This window comes from Epinephelus moara, chromosome 18, assembly GCF_006386435.1.
Source record: "Epinephelus moara isolate mb chromosome 18, YSFRI_EMoa_1.0, whole genome shotgun sequence".
NCBI classification, from domain to species: domain Eukaryota; kingdom Metazoa; phylum Chordata; class Actinopteri; order Perciformes; family Serranidae; genus Epinephelus; species Epinephelus moara.
In genome coordinates, this window is record NC_065523.1 from 35,258,464 (window position 1) to 35,277,942 (window position 19,479).

General features: G+C 41.5%; 1 protein-coding gene across 2 annotated transcripts in view; it reads left to right on the plus strand.

Moving 5' to 3' along the window:
* Positions 1–19,479, plus strand: part of LOC126405456 (myosin-9-like) — a 52,712-nt gene that overhangs the window by 7,383 nt on the left and 25,850 nt on the right. For both annotated transcript variants that reach the window (XM_050069195.1, XM_050069198.1), the window contains exons 2-4: positions 12,895–13,226; positions 17,647–17,803; positions 18,939–18,966. In XM_050069195.1, coding sequence (XP_049925152.1) covers positions 12,900–13,226; positions 17,647–17,803; positions 18,939–18,966 — 512 coding nt within the window. In that variant the 5' untranslated portion in view covers positions 12,895–12,899. The remainder of the gene's footprint in view (positions 1–12,894; positions 13,227–17,646; positions 17,804–18,938; positions 18,967–19,479) is intronic.

A 19,479-nucleotide genomic window follows, 5' to 3' on the forward strand; every position in this document is an offset into this window, starting at 1 on the left:
TAAAGAGGTTGAAAACCAAAATGCACTGTGCCACACCGGATCAATAAACGCTCACACTGGTGGGTGACATAATGAGTTTCTTGTCCACAAATAATATGGCAGCCAGCTGGTAACATGGATCCAATTTTTAACCAGCTTCGTATCACAACAATGTGGGTAGTGTGTGTGTAAATTAAATGTGGTAAATGTCCCTCCATCTAACCAGTGCCCAGATCTCCCTGCTCTCCTCCTTGCGAAACTCTGTCGGATGACGCAAAATGCATCATTTGGCGGTGTTTCGCCAGCTCTCAGGCTGTTGGTTTATCTACAGGCTGTACGTCTGCATTTTTGTATCGCCTCCCATGACGCCACCGCCGACACAAAACTCAGATCCAACTCCAATAAAACATGAAAACTAGGCAGTGCCGATTAGATACAAAATTGTTAGTGGACTGCCAATTTCTCACCTCAGACATTTTCATTAATATATTTTAGTGCCCTGTTTGGCTATGAGAGAATGTTAACGGGAAGTGGGCGCCATACTGATTCCTGCACAGGGAAGCTGAAAAAACTGAGATGAAATGGTAAAACTCAGCAGCGCTGACCAAGATTCTGTTACTGCGTTCCCTCTTTCTTGCCTCAGATGTTTTCAGAAACATTTTTTAGCTCTCTATTTAACCGTAGTACGAGATCGTTTGTTACCAGCTGCGGCCAGCCCAGTTTTATTTAAAGACCATTTTTGTCTTTGTGCTAAGCTGAACTTTTTCTGAAAACATTTTGGGCAAGAAATGGGCAGTGCAGTAACAGAATCTTGGTTCAAATTTGATCTGCACTGCCTAATTTACTGTTTGAGTTAAAGAGAGATAAAGGAGTGTGTCTCTCTTGTGGAAGACATCATCTGGTGAATTTGAGCCTGGATGAGCTGGGAGATTTGGGCACTGGTTAAATGGAAGGAATTTTACCAGTTCATTTACACTTTCTACACATTATGAAACAAAGCTGGTTGAAAATCTGCAAAGTTTTGATTCAATAGTGTGAATACAGGTTATGGAATGTGAAGTGAAGCTGTACAGTTATTCAGACGCCACATAAAACAGGAACAAGATTCATTTGGTGGTGAATGTGGTAAAGCTCAGTTGTATCACTGTACATGTCAGAAATCAGACTTTGTCCGTGGTGGGTGTGTGTGAGCTGCACACCTGGCGTGTGACTCCATAGAAAAGTGGTTCGTTCTTGCGCAACGCATCCATCGCAGATACTCACTTTCGCACTGTGACCTTTGAAACATGCTGCGTAATAAATTTGCCTACTTCTGTCTCCCTTTGGACAGTTAATTCCCATGTCCGCCCAGATTGTATTGCACGCCAGATGCCCAGGTTGGCAAAGCAGCATGTGGCTTTCAGAGATCTGTGAATGCATTGTTTGAGATAAGTCTGAGTCTGTAGTGACTCAGAAGGAGTGCCCCAGGTAGAGATAACAGGTGATATAGCTAGACAGACCCATACAGTAATCTAAAAGGGTGAAGCGGGGAGGGTTGTCTGGTGATAGGATGAGTGTTAACAGGATGAAGAGGCAGCAGTGAGGTAGTTCAAGCAGATTCTCTCCACACTGTCAGTCAGAAATAAAAGCCGTGCCAGTTTAGCGTTCCACAGAAAAGAGTGCTGCTGACAAATTGAAATGTGTATCTTAACTCCCCTCTGCATTCTTTCACCGTCTGTTTAAAAGGCTTACGTAACCACCTATCTATTTGTCTAATGGTCAATACTGCCGAGTGCTCTCGTAAAAGGGCAAACTGGTGCAGTGCAGTTTCTGCTCTGTTTTGTCCAATAACCAGTTAATTGTGCACTCAGTGGTGTAATTAGATTGCTATTTTAATGACAGATGTGGAATTTGTTCTATGACCCTGAAAATGATGTGCTTATCAGCTCACCACCCTATTTTTAATGATCTGTCCTTCTTGGTAGTTAACTTGAGGCTGCATCCACAATAATAGGTTTTTGTTTTAAAACCCATCGCTCGTTTAAGCCTAGCGTCCTAACTACTACAGTGTTTTGGAAACCCTTAAAAAACACTGCTGACCCAATTTTAGTTTGAAAACTCAGGGGTTGCATTGTAGTGTGGACAGGCGGAAATGGAGACTTCAAAACGCTGTAGGCACTACGTTCTTGATTGGGTCTTATCAGTCACGATGTGTCAAGCAAAAACATCATAGGTAGATCTAGATACCTTTTGTGATTTCATCCTCCTTGTGTGGGTACTTCGTTCTCATTGCCTTCCTATGGGGATGGATATGGCTCCTCCAGTATGTCGCTGTGTCTTTTTTTGAAAAGACTCCCAATCTGTTTTCACTTTCAGTAACAGTTTCACCTCGTTGCAGTCTCTGATCTTACCTTTCACCATCTCTGTAGTGTCTTCTGTAACGAAACAACAAACCAACCGTCAGCTACTTCCTGTTTACACTGGCAACCACATGCTGCAAGGTTTCTACAGGTCCTTAAAATGTCTTAAAAATTCTTGATTTCATTTGTTTTTTAAAAATATTACACGTTAAGGAATTAAGGGTATATATTTGCAAAAATATAATATATTTACAACTACAGTTTTATCAGTTTATGATCACCTGAAAATAAGAATCAACGTATCTTTGTTACCTTAGAAGGAACCGTTTATATCTACATATGTAGGGGGTCCTTTTCCACAGAGTCTGCCATTTTGTTTTGTAGCCTCATGGCTAGATGCTGGCAAATCCTACATGCTAGGGCTTTTAAAGTCATTTAGTAGTCTTAAATTTGAATTTGTGCAGTATTAAGACTAAGATTCTGCTTAGAAAAATGGTTGACGTATGCAAAACAGAATGTTTAAATATAGCCGAAAACGCTTGACCTGATAGGCGTACTTATAGCAGTTTTGTAGGTCAGCAATTCCCAACGTGGGTTTTGATAAAACCATGAAAATATTTAGCAAAAAATAATGGACAAAAGTTTTTAAAAAACTAGGGTAGCAGGCAGTGAAATTGTATAAAAGATTGTCGAAACATCCCTTTTTTTTTTTACACCAATAATAATTTGATAATATCCCATTTATTTGTTGCGTGACTGGCGGTGTTGATGAAGGGGTATTTAAGTTCATCTAACAGGGCTGTGGAGTTGCATCGGATAAAAAAAGTTGGGAGCCGCTGGTGTTGAGAGCTTTAGTAAGACCAAGTAGGGGCTTCTCGTTGTAAATGCTAGATGGCATTGGCCGGCTTACAGCTCAAAGTGAGACTGGATCCTGGTTGGGGCAGGAATGTGAAAAGTAATGTGGAAAGTGATGTAGATCTGTCATGCAGTGCAGTTATTTTCCAGCAAGGGCTTAATTTACTTCTTAGTCCTCCGAGCCGCTCAGCATGGGCGCAGGGAAACGCCACCTTCCCTCCTCCTCAAAAACCCTCGCACACAACAAGTTCCACAAATGGCAAAATAGTTTTCCCAGTTTGTCATTTCCTCTTTCCTCCCCTCACTTGTCCTTGCCCCACCCTTCCTACTTTCAGAGAAGGAGAGCGAAGGGGGGAGAGAGTGCGCAGACGTGTGAGCCCATAATGAATTTTGACTGACTCAGTACCTTTCTGGTCCCTGTCTGGCACCAGCGCTCACTTTCATGAGCTCGCAGTCAGTAGATCATTGGACTGTGAGTGGGATCAAAGTGGTGAGACACAAGAGGGGCTGACACTTGAACTTGAGATGGGAGTATTTGTTGGAGAGGGTGATATAAACACGCGAAGCCAAACAGACAAGGGTGACAAAATATTATCCACAGCACGAGGAGGACAGCGGATGAGCAGACTTGGCTCGGCTCGAGCTAGCTGCGATGTGATGGGTTGCAGCCGGTGGGAGTGCAGGGTTATTGACTTTTCGGTCATTCTATTAATATTCCTGTCAATGGGGCAGCTCGTTTGTAGGTTCCCTTTAGCTGGAGCAGGCGGGTTTGACTGTACATGGTCATGCGGTGGTAGAGGTTTTCTCGGCTCCTGGGTTTTACAGTAACTCAGGGAGAGTCACTGAGGTGGAAAGGAATGAGAGTGAGTCTGACTGATGGATGGACGGCCTCAGTTTTATAAAGACAGAGGCTGACCTGCTTTCTAAACGGGACAGCCGAGACTGAAAAGGGACGCTCTGTACAGTAGCTCTTTCCTCTCGTCTCCTGGTTCCTCCTCCACCTCCTTCCCAAAGTTCTGGCCACTGCATCACTTCCTCTTTGTAACCACATTCTGGTCTCTGTGATGAGGTCGGTGTGTTTCTAAAACCGTCCTGCATTCGCTTCCTTGTGTTATTTATTTTATGGTTCCTCTTCCTCTTTCAAGAAGGCTGCTGCTGCTTTGACGGGATACTGCTGTTTTAGAATTTAATCCTTCAATGGTATCTCAGTCAGGTTTTATAAAGTTGAGGGATTTCTTTTGGTTTCGGGATGATTGTGTTTTCTGTATTCAATTAATGAGTAATCCTTGTTATGATTATCTAGACGAGCTAATCTCATCGTAAATGGGTTTCCACAGAATAGATAGTGAACACTTTCACAGCTGAGCATGTTGCAAAGTGACAAGGAAGCGGAGAAACCTTGATTGTTAAAGGATTATAGAGGACTTGGCAGGGCAGCAGCAGGAACCTGAGCCAAGCAGAGGGGGCGTGATGAGTGTCAATGCATGCTGTTTTATCTCAAAGTCAAAAGTCAACATCCATGTCTTACTATAACCATCAGCCTCCACAAGGGAAGGCCTCCGTCTAAAATACTCTGATGGGATGACTCTCTCCCTCCTCCTTTTTTCTACTTTCAATATAGAGCAGCGCTCGTCAAACTGGAATAGATGTTGGAGTAATTTTAGTCCTCATGCTACTCTCTGGAGACGTAGTTTGAAGTGTGTCACCGAGATATCTGTGGCAAGCATGTGAGTCGGACTGAGGCAGACGTCAACAGACTTTACTACGCATAGTGTTCAAAGTAGAGCTTAGCTGATCATCAAAAAACTTATTGGCAGCTGTATTCATTATTGATTATTCCATTAATTGTTGCAGCTCAATAATCGTGACTCATTTTTCAAGCAAAAATACCTGATAATCCCTAGTTTGAAATTTTCTTTGTTTTATTTGATACTACCTTGAACGTCATTTGGTTTGGGCCCATTGCTCAGACAAAAAACTACTTGAAGACGTCGTCTTGTGGAGGACTTTTTTGGCATTTTGCACTGTTTTGTGACATTTTAAACAATTTATCTAGAGTAGAAAGAAATTTCAAGTGAAGAGATAGTTTGGTACCAAGTTGATGCCAAGATTCTGAAAACGGGACGGCACAGATTTTTCTCCAGTTTCCCACGACAGCTGATCAGCAAACTTTATTTTTTTGTGTGTGTCCCTCTGTGCTCATTGTGTCCTCTCTGATTTCAGAGGTTTTTGCGGGTCCGTGAATGCAGTGCAGGCGGAACGCTTCATGAGTTTTAGTTTTTTACTTAGCAGAAGATTCTTGAGTTTGAGTCTTGGGGTAGAACATCGTGAAACAAACTGTTTGATCATCACACTCAAGACTTTCTATAGCTCAGTTTGTGGTTGGATCAATCAGACCAATAGATTAGAGGAGAAGCAAGGATGAATGGAAGCAAACTTTCTGTTGCTGCAGTGGTCAGATCCAGTGCTGGACCACAGGTGTGCGGGTCCCGTGCAGCCGGTTTCATCCAAAGTAGTTTAGGAAAACAATAGCAAAGTGCAGCTTCAACAATAAAAACTTTTTATGTGGTAGTGAATGCTGATATTTTAATGTTCCCTGTCAAATGAATGAAAACCCCTGGCATAGGTTTTGGGGATACTATTCTTGTGGACCTGACGGGGCAGAATATACGCCTACAAGTGTTCTAGTGTGCCGTTAAATGCCAAAAGACTAAGAAGAATGCCTACCAGTGCGGAACAAGAACAACATATGAAGAAGGCGACAAGTACAGCTGCAACAATAACAAGAAAAGCGTTTTTACTTCAGGCCAACGTATTTTGTTAATTTTTTGCAATGGGAGAGCATGATGAGGTGCTGGAGCGTCTAGTCTGCACTGAGTGCTGCACCTTAAGTTATTTTTGGCTCGTTGCCGAGTGTAGGGCCAGGCAATATATATCTCTTACACTTAATAAGAGACTAGATATCATCTTCGATTTTGGATATTGTCATATCATGAGGGTTGCCTTCTTGTTCTTTAAGGCAGCATTCTAGTAAAGAGATAGAATTTTGTGAACTTAACTGGCCTTTACCTACTTAGTCAGTATATCCACATTACCGATAATTGGTTATCAAGTATCTTTATTGTAAATATTGGGTGAAAACACCAATAGTCAAAATGTTATTTTTAGGGTAAAACACTGCACTTGTCACTGTCACTTTTTACCCAGCTGGCTAATCATAGTGGCGGAAGGGCGGGACAAAGAGCCTACCACAAAAACCAACTGCCTTGCATATACAAGTGTTGAAATCTATTGAACCAACAAAGACTTGTACTTTGTGTAGTAATATTTACATTAAATCTAGTTTTATAATTTGATTGATTTATTAATTTAATAAAGGAGTGTATGTTTAAGCAAATGGGATTTATTCTTTGTTTTTTTTTGTTTTTTACTGTGGTATCAAGAATCATGGCATTTCACTGGTATTGGTATTGACTACTAAATGTCTGTTATTGTGACATGCCCAATCTAGAGAATGATCGGCAGATTAATTGATAATGGAAATAACTGTTAGTTACAGTACGTGTAAGCTATTTGTCAGCAGCAACAGATGGTGTCTGTATTTCTTAGAAGTGTTTGAGATGCTGTCTTCACGGTGGCCAACATGTCTCCCTGCACACCAGAGCTTTGGGCGTGTTCAGCCTGTTCTGTTTCACTTCTTGTTTTTGCCAAACAACAAAGCTACAGGGATTACAATCAGCCGTGGCTCTTACTCGACCCTGCATGGGGCCATCTGATCCAAATATACTGGAGCGCGTAATGGTCAAGTGAAACTTAGAAGGAGCATGGGAACATACTCGGACGTACACAAAGGGACTGGATGCACTCAGATCTGTTAGATATGTGCAGCTATGGGTTTCAGTGTGAGATGCTGATCTTCCCTGAGTGATGAAACTCCTAAAGGCACACATGACACTGATGTGATGGGAATAAGGGGAGGAAACTGTACAGAGAGCCAGAGAATAAGGTCTCAGAGAGACGTAAGAGGGGAGGCATCGAGGATAGAGGACAGAAATGTGTGGAATGCTGTAGCTCGCTGTCTTTCCCTGATAAAGGGTGAGTATGGGAGGAATGCGACCCTGAAAAGACTGGATAAACAGCAGGGGGGTGGGGGGGGGGGTAGTGTTAAGATTCTAGAGAGGCAGAGGAGGGTGACTGAAGGCAGACGGGAGCCAGCTGAGAGGTAAAGCAGGACTAATTTGACCCACGTTCTGTTACAGGATGGGGTCGGTACTCCAGAGATGGGTTTGGAGGCGGGTTGAGCAGTGATGGACGTCAGCTGTAGTGCAGCCTGACAGAGTTGATAGAGGACGGAGGGAGGCAGGGGTCATGAGAAGAATGGCTCTCACTCTGCTTTCTTTCTCACAGATCAGGGTTAATGTGCTGGAACAGACCGGACCGACATAACCCTGTTAAACGCAGAAACTCTGTTCTCTTTCTAAAGTTTCTCAAGAGTCTGTCGCCTTTTTTCAGTACAGTTGAGGACTGTTGCGCAGTTAGTTTGCACTTTGTCAAGAGCACAGTCGATGAAACTTTAGTTGGCTGATGCTGATGATTATTTTTCTAACAGTTGTCAGAAGTCGAGCTGCATCAATGCATCATCCAGGCCTGTAGATTAGCTGATATAACTTGTTGCAAAGATATCAGTATCTGTGTATGTGTCGCCTGATAAATCACCTGAAGAAATGCCAAACAAGATTCGACTATATTTAGAAACCGTATCATTATTACACAATTTGTCAACCAGAGAGCACTTAAAGTAGAGAATATTTTCGACCAGTGACGGATGTCTGTCTTTAGGTTAATTTTGCCGCTCTTCAGTTTAGAAGTAGTACTAGCACTATGCTGTACCATAACAAATCAGGTATTCATGCCACTCTGGTTAGCTAGCTGCCACCATTTTGTATTGCATGTTCTCGGGGTCAGATGGGAGCTAGCTAGCGTTGCTGCTCATTCAGTGTTTATTGAAGGGGATTGTGCCAACCCTCCAGTGTCCCCCCTGGTTGCCCTGGTGAGTCAGCCGCTTAATTTTAGGCTGCATTAGCATTGTTAACTATGTTAGCAATGTTAGCAGTGTCAGCACGGCTAGAGGTGCTAACATAGTTAACAATGCTAAAGGGGTTTTGTGGTTCAACATTAAGCCACTATTCATCAGGGCGATCTCGGGGAGACTAGAAGTTGGCCACTATGTTTCTGCAGCAACACCATTTTGTCACTTTGGGTCGTGACATTGTTATTAGTGGTAATTCCTGAATGAGCTGTATTGCTAGCTAGCTCCTGTCCAGCTGGTGTGCAGTGCAGAGCAGCTAGTCACCTAGTAGAGACCAGAGGGTGGGCGCTATGTCTCTGGATGTTAATACAGCTGGCTGGTGCTTTGAAAAATGGCGTTAAAGCTCATTGGGTCAATAGACCGCCGGACTCAAAGGAAAGCACCTTTTGTATTTTACATAATTTTGCTTTTTTCCCTTAGAAATGAACAGATTAGTTGCTGATTCATGGTAGTCAGGCTTTCGAAAGCCGATATCCCCCAGTAAAATGTCCTGCTTAGTAAATATCTTGATCACAATTTAAAACTAGAAGGGCACTCAAAGAGCACAGACCTCCACCAAAGCTAAATGCCATATCTCACATTAACAACAGTGAAAAATAATTTGTGCATCAGCCCCTTGATCCGGACTCACCTTAAAATTTACTGGGTTCATCCTTGGCTTAGGCTACATCCTTCCACCAAGTTCCATGAAAATCGTGCCAGTAGTTCTTTTTGTAATCCTACTGACTAACAAACTGAAATGATCCCCTTGAAGATTGTTTGTAATGTTTGTCTCATAAATCATTTTCAGATTTTTTCTAAGCTCCCAGATGAAGGTATCAACCTCAAAAATTCAGTATTGGTCGTTCTACAGACTGAAGTTTCCATAAATACCAAGTTCCCCTAAATGAATTCAGGAATTTTGGAGACTGAGCTATGAAGTCATCAAAACTGATCTACTGTAAGAAGAAGACATTTCCCCAGTTGAATAAACATAACCTTTATAAAAACCATTATTCTTGCACTGATCTTTGTATCTTCTGATTTGTTGTGTCCAAGCAGTGTTTTATGATGTTGAGCATGAGAAAATTGCGAACTTGGCGCCAGAACCTCGTCCCACTGGACGACATTGTAATGCAAAAATACTCTCACGGACATTTGAAACACTTCCAGCTTTGGCAGCCTATGTATTATTGCAGGCCTGATGATAAATGTAAGACTGGACTGGAATAACCTCTGCTGTGATTTTCGTAGTGTTTGCATATGAGCAGCACAGCATATGCAAACAAGCCTTTATAGGGAAGCTCTTGGTTTTTTTTGTTGTTGTTTTTTTTGTCAGTGGTGAGGGAACGTTGAGAGACCCGGTGATGCTGGGAAAACAGTGTCATGCTCCTGCTGTGTTGGAATGATAATTGAGATGGTGTAAAGTCTGGGCCTTCGGTGTCAGTGAAGGTACATCATGTTCAGTTAATTGCAAAGAGTCTCTCTGCACTCGCTTTAGTTGGGCGGGTTGGCTCAAGCACACTGCTGTCATTTTCCTCAGTACTGGTTATACTGGTCCTGTCACTTTCTATATGGGTTAAACCGCAGCACTCCCTGTCAACAAGATGTCATCTGTGAGCTTTTTAGAGGTGTGTGAAAGCAACTTGTGCACAGTTTGTCAACTTCAGCTGAAGTTCAGTTATGTTTTATTTGAAACTTCTATAAGTAGCATTTAATATCAACCATTTGTTTCGGTTCACTGCAAATTTTATGAGGAGCTTTATCTGGTTTGACAATTACCCGCACTCGGCTCATCACTTCTTGCAACAAAACATTGAGAAATTGCTTGAAGCCATTCCTCTAAGTTCATAGTAAGTGCAGTTGTTAGCTAACATTAAGTTGTGTGTATTTAAATGGCACCGCACATGTTGACTTTCCTAAAGGTTGTAGAAGCTTGTTGGCAAATTTTCTACCTAGGCAAACACACACCTCAACTGCCACTTGGCCTGTCACAATAATTACATTATAGACTTAACGAGGTCATGTTCATATGTGGTGTATATATGTGTGTGTGTGTGTGTGTGTGTGTGTGTGTGTGTGTGTGTGTTTGTTTATAAAAGAACGTCGACAACATGATGCAAGAATAAACGGCAGGGTTTTACCAAACTATTAAAAGACTTGGGTGCAGCACCCAAGCTTTTTTTTTTTTTTTTTTCTCCAGAGTGTGTAAGCCGAATTAACAGGAAAGAAACTATGCTGGGACACGTTTTGTTGTCATTTCATGTCGCTCTGCTGCTGTCTTCTTCTTCTCTGCTTTCTGGCAGATTTCTACCATGGGTGGGGTTCAGCTCTTCCACACAAACAACCACATTAATTTATCTTATATTGATTTAGGCTTTTTTAATTTTTGTTTCACATTTCAACTCCAATGTCTGCATATTCATAAGAATTAATATTCTTAAAAATATGGAGACTATAGGGGTTACATTATAGGGGTGGGCGAAATATCCATTATATTCAGTGTATTGTGTATTGCATATTATATTTATATATGAGCTGGAGAGCTGTTGGTTTGTTTCCTGCTCACATTGAATTGAATCTCATGTTTAAAGGCACCCTGGTCACTGTTGAGCTTTTAACGAGTTATGATAGTTTGAGCAGGCTAGGCTTGTGTTTCTGTATCTGTATCAGCATGCCTTCAGACCATAACCATTTAGTTGCATTTTGGAGCCATGGAGCACCAGTACGACTTGCAAATACTATTAGTATTTTAACAGGAGAGCTGGTAGTTTGTTTCCTGCTCACAGTGGATTAAATCTCACGTTTAATGGCGCGCCAGGAAACAGGAAACAACTTTTAATGAGTTACGATAGTATGAGCAGTCAAGTCATGGGTATATGTGTCTGCAGGGCTCTAGATTGCAACTATGGAGCACAACTGCGACTTGTGCCCTGGTAACGGTTTAACTTTCAACAAGTTACAGAAACACACGCCTCACGTGCTCATGCAATTGTGTCAGTGGGGCTCCAGACCATGACTAATAAGTTGCGTTTTGCAACCATGGAGCACCACTGCCACTTGCGAATATTATTAATACATGAACTGAAGAGCTTTTAGTTTGATTCCAGTTCACATTGAATAATGTTTAATGGCGCAGCAGTATCAGTTTAACTTTCTGCTAACTGCTAACAACCAGAAGCTTTATGTTCATAGCAAAAACATCAACTCTTCCTTCTTGAGAGAAGCCGGTTGAATGAAAGCACCCATGTTTCCGCTTTGATTTATTTATTTTAACAATACTTCACTTAACTGTACTTTATTTAACTTTATTATGTAGCATTTTTATTTAATTTTCTTGTAGCTAGTTTATTTCATAGTTAGGTATTTTAGTAGATTTCATAATATCAAGATAAATGAATTGTGTATCGTAATACGGCTTATAAATATTGTTATATTATTATTATATTATTTTTTTATTATATTATTTATAGACCATATCTTTCAGCCCTATGTCATGATGTTAGTGCCATAAAATGGTCTTAAAATGACAGTATTATATTTTAACGCAGTTTTAATATAGTTTAATGCAATTTTTTCCAGGATAATATATAGTCCAAAAGTAGTTATCATGACAGTCACTCACTGATTATGGCTGCTATCGATAATATTTACATTAAAACAAACACAACCAATATTAGTTTTACAGGAAACCTAAAGAGAAAGCTTGACCGAGGCAAACAAAATTTGAAGCTTATTTACTAATTGTTTCAGTGTGACTATGCACTAAATCAGGAAATATAACCATGAAACATTCAACAGATCATCACTGCTTTGATAACACTAGAAACAAAGAACGCTTTACGATAATGCTAAATTACAGAGAACGTGATGACTGTTTTTATACAAAACATGCTCTCATATGAAACTTCCGTCTCACTCCTTTGATCCTTTTTTATGTTGACGGTTCCTCTGAAGCAGACAAAAACAGGAATGTATAAAAGGGACTTTTGTTTCCTGATTTTGTCACTGGGTTCAGTCACTGGAACTATTTGGTTGATAAGGGCCATTAAGTCAAGCAGAGCTTTAGGTTATCTCTCCAAGATCACACACAGCCACCTCCCCTTCTCCCCCTTTTTAGCAAATACTCAACCAACCAGTAGGAATGACAACAAACACATGCTCCCTCACAGGTTTCCCACCAGCACACAGCCAGTTAATTGGAGCCCAACTGGAGGCACCTCTGCTGGGAGGTGTTTCTCCTCCGTCACTGGGATGTTCCAGCAGCTGGAGATTTGATTAAGTGTTCACAGCAATTTGTCAAGAAGTAACACGGAGCGTAGGTTGACATGGATGTGTGTTATGTCGACCTGACATCACTGAAGTAGACTCTTCCTGTTGTACATCCCGTCAGCCGTGACCTTTACATTCCTCTGAAATTACATGTGAAGATGGAGGGGAAGCAAAGGTCTGGTCCTGTAAACGAAGCCTGCCAGATATTACTGAAGACATGCAGCAACTCATTTACATATAATAGATTTTAATGTGATAATAAATGATTAAATGTTTATGAGATTTTTGTTTTTGTGGTTTGATATCTATGTTTTTGACTTCTCTTCGTGATTCTCTCAATTTCTTAGCACTAAAGATAAACACTCTTTCTTCATCTTTCAGCTACCATGTCTGCTGCAGACAAGTTCCTGTATGTGGACCGCAATCTGGTCAACAACCCCCTGGCACAGGCTGACTGGGCCACCAAGAAGCTGGTATGGGTGCCCTCAGAACGCCTGGGCTTCGAGGCCGGCTCAGTGAAGGAGGAGCGTGGCGACGAGTGCGTGGTCGAGCTGGCAGACTCTGGGAAGAAGATCAGGGTGAACAAGGATGACATCCAGAAGATGAACCCGCCCAAGTTCAGCAAGGTGGAGGACATGGCCGAGCTCACCTGCCTGAACGAGGCCTCTGTGCTGCACAACCTGAAGGAGAGATACTACTCTGGGCTCATATACGTGAGTATGAAGCCGTCAAATACCTTAAAGGGGACCTCTTATGCTTTTCTTTATTTGCTGTCATATTGTATGATATTACAATGCAGGGTGAAATAATGAGGTTAACATATGTATAAGTAAACCCTGCGAGCAACAACCTCGGGCTTCAGGATTCTAAATCCTCAGTTTCCAACAGGGTTTTTTTGGCGTTGGTTTCATTTCACAAAAGGTTGGGATACATGTGAGATGGGGGTTTGGGGTCCTGCTTTGCAAAATTTCAAGCATCTCTTCTGACTCACTGGATTTCAAGATGAAAAAAATCCAGCAGCCAACCATATTCTCTACCAGCCAAAATAACCGTAGCGAGCAGCGGACTAGCGGCAAGTGATAGTTTAGTTTAGTTCAAACATTTTTTACTTATTTACTGGCCAAAATGTTTGCATATTGGGTACGACTTCTGTTTTTACTTATGTAAAAATGCTGCAGTTAAACAACTTGATAATAACCACAGAGGTATTTGACCTGTTGAACAAGAATATTACAGGGTTTGCTGAGGACAACTTGATTTAATTTTCAAAATCTGCTTATGTAGAAATGAATGGGATATTGTGATACTTTTAATACTGTAGTGAAAGAAAAAGAAAGTGACAGATATATTTCAACAAAGGAAAAAAATTCCCGTTTTAAACGACTTTTTATGGCCATTCAAGTATAGATTTCTGAGTTTACAAGGTGCACCTGAATGCAATATGAAGTTCCTGTCCAATACAGAAACAGCAAAAGCAAAGAACGGAAACAGCCAGTCGTAAATGACACCAAAACGCGGCAGACTTTCAGCATATTTTGTTATTACCTGACAATATTGGGACAAACATTTACTCACCAGCGTCACAGATAGCCTTTTGAGATTTACTCGCCAAACAGAAAATGCACCACTTGGTGGGTGTTAATTTTGGACATGGCATCAAACATTTAATTTTCTGCATTCTGGTGAATCTTTATGCACCAATTTGTGCCTTTTCTGCATCAATTTAATGTGGAAATGTCTTTAATTTCACAAAAATAAAAGTCTTCAACTACTTTAATGCACATGCTCTAAATATTGACATTAGCTTGTAACTGATTTCTTTATATGGTCATCTGCTCCAGGTGTGCTACTGCAAGGGTTTACATTACGTAGCCTACACTGCTACATGTAGCTACATGCTAACGCCAGGGAAACATGTAATCTTGGTTGCAGATGTTGTTAATATCTTCCCATATATGAATCATATTCCTGCTTGAACATGTCCGGTTATGTTTAGAAGTTTTTATTGGTGGTTTTAAAGATATTTTTTGGGCATTTGCCTTTAATGGACAGGACAGGTAAGTTTGAAGGGGGGGAGAGAGAGAGAGAGAGAGAGAGAGGATGACATGCAGCAAAGGGCCACAGGCTGGACTCAAACCCGGGCCGCAGCAGTAACAGTCTGGTATATGGGGCGTCTGCTCTACCCACTAAGCCACCAACGCCCCTTATTGGTGGTTTTAAATGGGAGAAAGTGCTGCTATTCTCTGTTAACTGTCATTCCCCGGCACCCTGCTACATGTAGCTTCATGCTAACGTCGGGGAACAAGTCATCTTAAAATTTATTGTTAATTTTTGATTCCAAAGGTGCAACTATTCTGCGTCAACGGTCATTCCACGGCTGCAGTGACTGTGCAAAGATGCAGAAGACACGGAAATGCTGACCAATTAGAGCAGACTGGGCTTTTTGTGAGGAAACAGCCGCTAAAAGAGAGCATTTTAGACAGAGGGTGATTACAGGTGTTCCAGCACGGACAGTGTTAGGAAAATTAAGTGTATTTCAAGCTTTAAAGCATGTAAACATAAACCCAAATTACAAATATGAACCTGAATATGAGCATAATAGGCCCCCCTTAAACAAAGCATTGATTTATTTATTTCCCAGTTTTGACTCTAGTGCGAATGTTTTTGCCAAGACGATACTTAGACAGTCTTTTTTAGTATTTAAATTATTAGGCATTGTGTTGTAAGAATAAAATACAGCCATGTTTCATATCTGACATTTTCCTCCAGAAGTGTGTTGCTACTGTTTTCTTGATCTGCTCGTCTATTAAACAATGATCAGGGTAACATTTTCCCATTGGTGCAGTTAAAAGCATTTTCCTTTTTAATTGTTACAAAATCCCCACTGGCTTGTAGAAGACAATATGCCATGGCCAGTCTCCAAACCAATTTATCTCCCTGTCCAACCTCCTTATTATCTCATTAGGCTCCATTGTTTAAGATAACCCATTGTATGCAAATAGTCAATGCAAAGACCCCGTGCACTCTGCTAACATACTTATGGTATGCAGGCATTCTTTTCCTGCACCCTCCTCCCCTCTGTCTCCCTTCTCTCTCTGTTCTCCCTGTGTTTGGAGTTATCTTGTAAACAGGAAGCTGCAGGGAACAATGAGCAAGAGAGATGTGAAGAAAGAGTCAGGGAAGTAGGGAGGGGCGTCCAGTTTTTTCAGAGATGGACATGGAATGTAAATCGTGTTGTAACTGCTATTACTTCCCCCATAATTAATGTTATTTATCCCCATGTGGTGGGCTGGGAGTGATTTGGTCTCTTTGACTCTGTGGTGTGACCCGGTCATATCAACACAGCCCGCTGTCCCCTCCCTCGCTCCCTCCAGAGATCCAGGCTACGGGTGGTTAAAGAGCCTCCAGGCTCTGTAGTCTTTACATTGACCATCTCTCAAGGGAGAGCGGGTGTACAGCAGAAGGAGGAATGCCTGGTACAGAGATGGTGGGAGGGCAGCGCAGGAATGCAGCTCATAGAAACAAAAAATCTGAAGCTATGGTGAGAGGAGAAAAAGTCCAGATACACAAAGAAGAGATTTAGTGGGGTTTAAAGAAAGGAATGGAGGAGGGTTTAAATGTTCGAAGCAGAAAAGATAATTCCACCTTGCGGACTTGAGATATGACTCGGCTAACCTGTTGAGTAGCTGTAGTTTTGCAATGCTAAGTTCAATCATCAGTTTAAACTTGCAGCAGGGTGGGGTCGAGATTACGTAATGATATAGAAGAACAATTCAGAGTTCATGAGAAACTTTCAGCTCAGTCCTGATGGGAAATCCTCATTATTGAAGCAATGCCGCGTGCGACTTCTTTATTATTTAGAGAGGCAAATTTTGAGGGAAGCACAACACTGTTTGCACATAAGCATATTAAAATGACCAGTTAGGAATGTCAGTGGTTAACTCTTACTCTGTTAACTGCAGAGAACATTTTTGACCAGTCACATATGTCAATCTATAGGTTTATTTTGCTTCTCTTCAGTTTACTGCACCGTGCACCACCACCTGTGGGTCAGGTAGGAGCTAGCTGAGCCTGACCCATGGTGACAGGATGGTGTTGCTATGGAAATGTCGTGCCCACCCCTCCAGGGATATCACTTCAAAATGCTGCGCTAAAGCTCACAGAGTCAAACTTCAAGTAAAGGCATAGCATATTTCAAGTTCTTTGGCCTTTTTTGTGTTACAAATTAACCAGTTGGTTACCGGTTGATAGATGTCCGGCCACCAGAGGCAAAATTTACTGAAGCTGACGTCCCCAACCCCAGACGACAATTCTAATTCTGCTCTGCACACTAATGTCTACCTCACACTGCACGACATTAGCCTTGAGACAAGACATGAGTTGAGGGAAACCTCAGGGCGTGGGTCGTCTGTAACAATAAGAATTGTGTGTGTTGCAGCTACAATTCAGACCAGAGTTCTTGTTGCACCTCAGAGGAAACGGGCTATTTTGTTAATATGCGCCAAAAACTTGTGCCTCTTGTGTGGTGTTATGTCAGTTACCGTTTCACAAACTATAGATTGAAGAACAGACTTTTTATCTGTGATTCCTCCTTTTGAAAGATTTTGCAGTGTGTGACCCTATCACCAGTCAGACATGAAGTGTGAAAACCACAGTGTCTTAAAGACCCAATTACAAGACAGCATGTTGTGTAGTGAACAACACTGCAATATGACGAGTCTGAAAGTTGTGTAGTGTGAACTAGAGGGTGACACGGGAGTGGACTTTCTCTCCCGTCCCAACGTATTCCAGTGAAAAAGAAAAGACAATAGTGTTTATTCATAACAGTGCATATTTAAATATTATATTATCATTACACCTATTGTCATTGTCATTCCCAACCCGCCCGCCCCTGTTGACTTCCCTGTCCTATCCCAGTCACATGATGAATAGTGACATTGACTCCATTCTTGCGAGAATTCCCACACGAATCCTAAAACAAATCTGAGCCTCTTAGCTTAAGTGAAGACTTGCAGATCTCCTTTCTGACCTAATTTTATTTTATCAACCCCTGTACTTCCACTGGCACCTTCTTCTTCTTATTCCATGTTCATGTGCAGCTTTTTTCAAATGCCACCTTTCTCTGTCCTGCAGACGTACTCTGGTCTCTTCTGTGTCGTCATAAACCCCTACAAGAACCTGCCCATCTACTCAGAGGAGATTGTCGAAATGTACAAGGGCAAGAAGAGGCATGAAATGCCGCCCCACATCTACGCCATCACTGACACATCTTACAGAAGCATGATGCAGGGTAAGTCACCATCCATGCTGTAAAGCATGGAAGTGGAGTTTAAAGTCTGTTGGCCTACATGATGTACTTTTTTATGCTGTAGTTCAAACTTTTGCCAATTATTTTAGCAGCCCCGAGCTTGTAACATGGATCCCTTTTTAAGATTGTGTTGTCAATGAAGCTACTGTTCTCTGAGTGGTTCCACACAGAGCTGTTAACTGTAAGGCTCCTAAGAGACTAGGTTGTACTTAAAGACACTGTGATATGTGCAGTTTATTTGTGTTAGTCCCCTTCTTAAAATTAAATGAGCTGCATGGGAGTACCTTGTATATTGAGTTGGGGCCTTTAAATGGAAGACGGTGGTACTAGCAGAATATTTATATATGATTTACTTGTCCCACAGGCCTCAGAAAATACACAACGCTCTCGATGCTAGTTAAGAGAGGTTAAAAACTGAGGCATGTGTGTCTCTGTGCAGCTCATTTGTCACATTCTTTGGAAGGATATGCAGGGGACGTAAAAAAAATCTTGTTAAGTTTGTTCTTAGTGATGCAGCTCAATTTATTTTTAAGACTTCAGTTTACAGTGATTATGTTGGACACATATCCTCCTACTTTGCTGTGTTTGGCTTATGTCATCTTTCTTTTCTGAGGTTTTCCCCCTTTACCACATTACCTAAACGTGCAGTTTTGTGACTTGAATCAACACTTACAACAAAAGCTCAGCATTACGAGCACCTAATAGGTATTTCCTGCATGGCTATTGTTTTGTAATGTGCTGCTGTAGTCCACCTCCTGTATGCACTCATGTTGGAAATGCAGCTCCATTTTAGGCCTGTTTTCCTGATGTTGTCTGTCATGCTCACCACTCATTAAAAACAACTCCCCTCTTTCCCGTTTGGGCTCCTTTTCTCCATGTTTGGCTTCAGCAAAGGGCTCAGACCACATTTGGGAGTGGAGGGGTAATTAGCTGGTTAGTTTGAAACCGAGCAGCAGCACTTCTTTTCAGTCACAGGAAGCCGGATATTGATTTCCTGTCTGTGGCCAACGTACTTCCTGTTGTACAGACTACAAAACTGTATGCACTGTGCAGATAACATATGCTCACTTAGAATCAGCAGAGCTGTAATGCAACATTTGTATTTCTTTTTTTGCAGATCGTGAAGACCAGTCCATTCTTTGCACGTGAGTCACACATATCCACAAAGACATCACATAACACGTTAGAGTAACAACACTGCTAGTTGGCCTGTCAAGATAACTACTTTTGATATGATTGTTATTTTGAGACCATTTTATGCCACTGATATAATGATGACATATGCAAGTAGACCCTTTCAAAGACCAGTGAACTTTTAATTCTTAAAAATATTCAGGATTTGGAATTCACATTTTGGTCAAAGTAATAAACACGTGTTAATATATACAAGAACGTATTTGGTCAACAAAAACAAAGCCAACTGATGTCTCTTGCGACCAAAACCCTTTTTAGGCAGCCTGTTCAAGGTGAGAATGTTGGGCCGTTTTTTGCCTTACTTACAGAGTTGTCTTGCCTTTAAGCCGGCAGCAGAGGTACAAACAGCGCCGAAACGAAGTCTGTGTAAAAAGGGACAGCTGGCAGGACGAGATCATGGGCGGCACAGTTACGACATTTTGATGAAGTTTTGATGATGTGTTATGCATGCGACCCACTGCAAG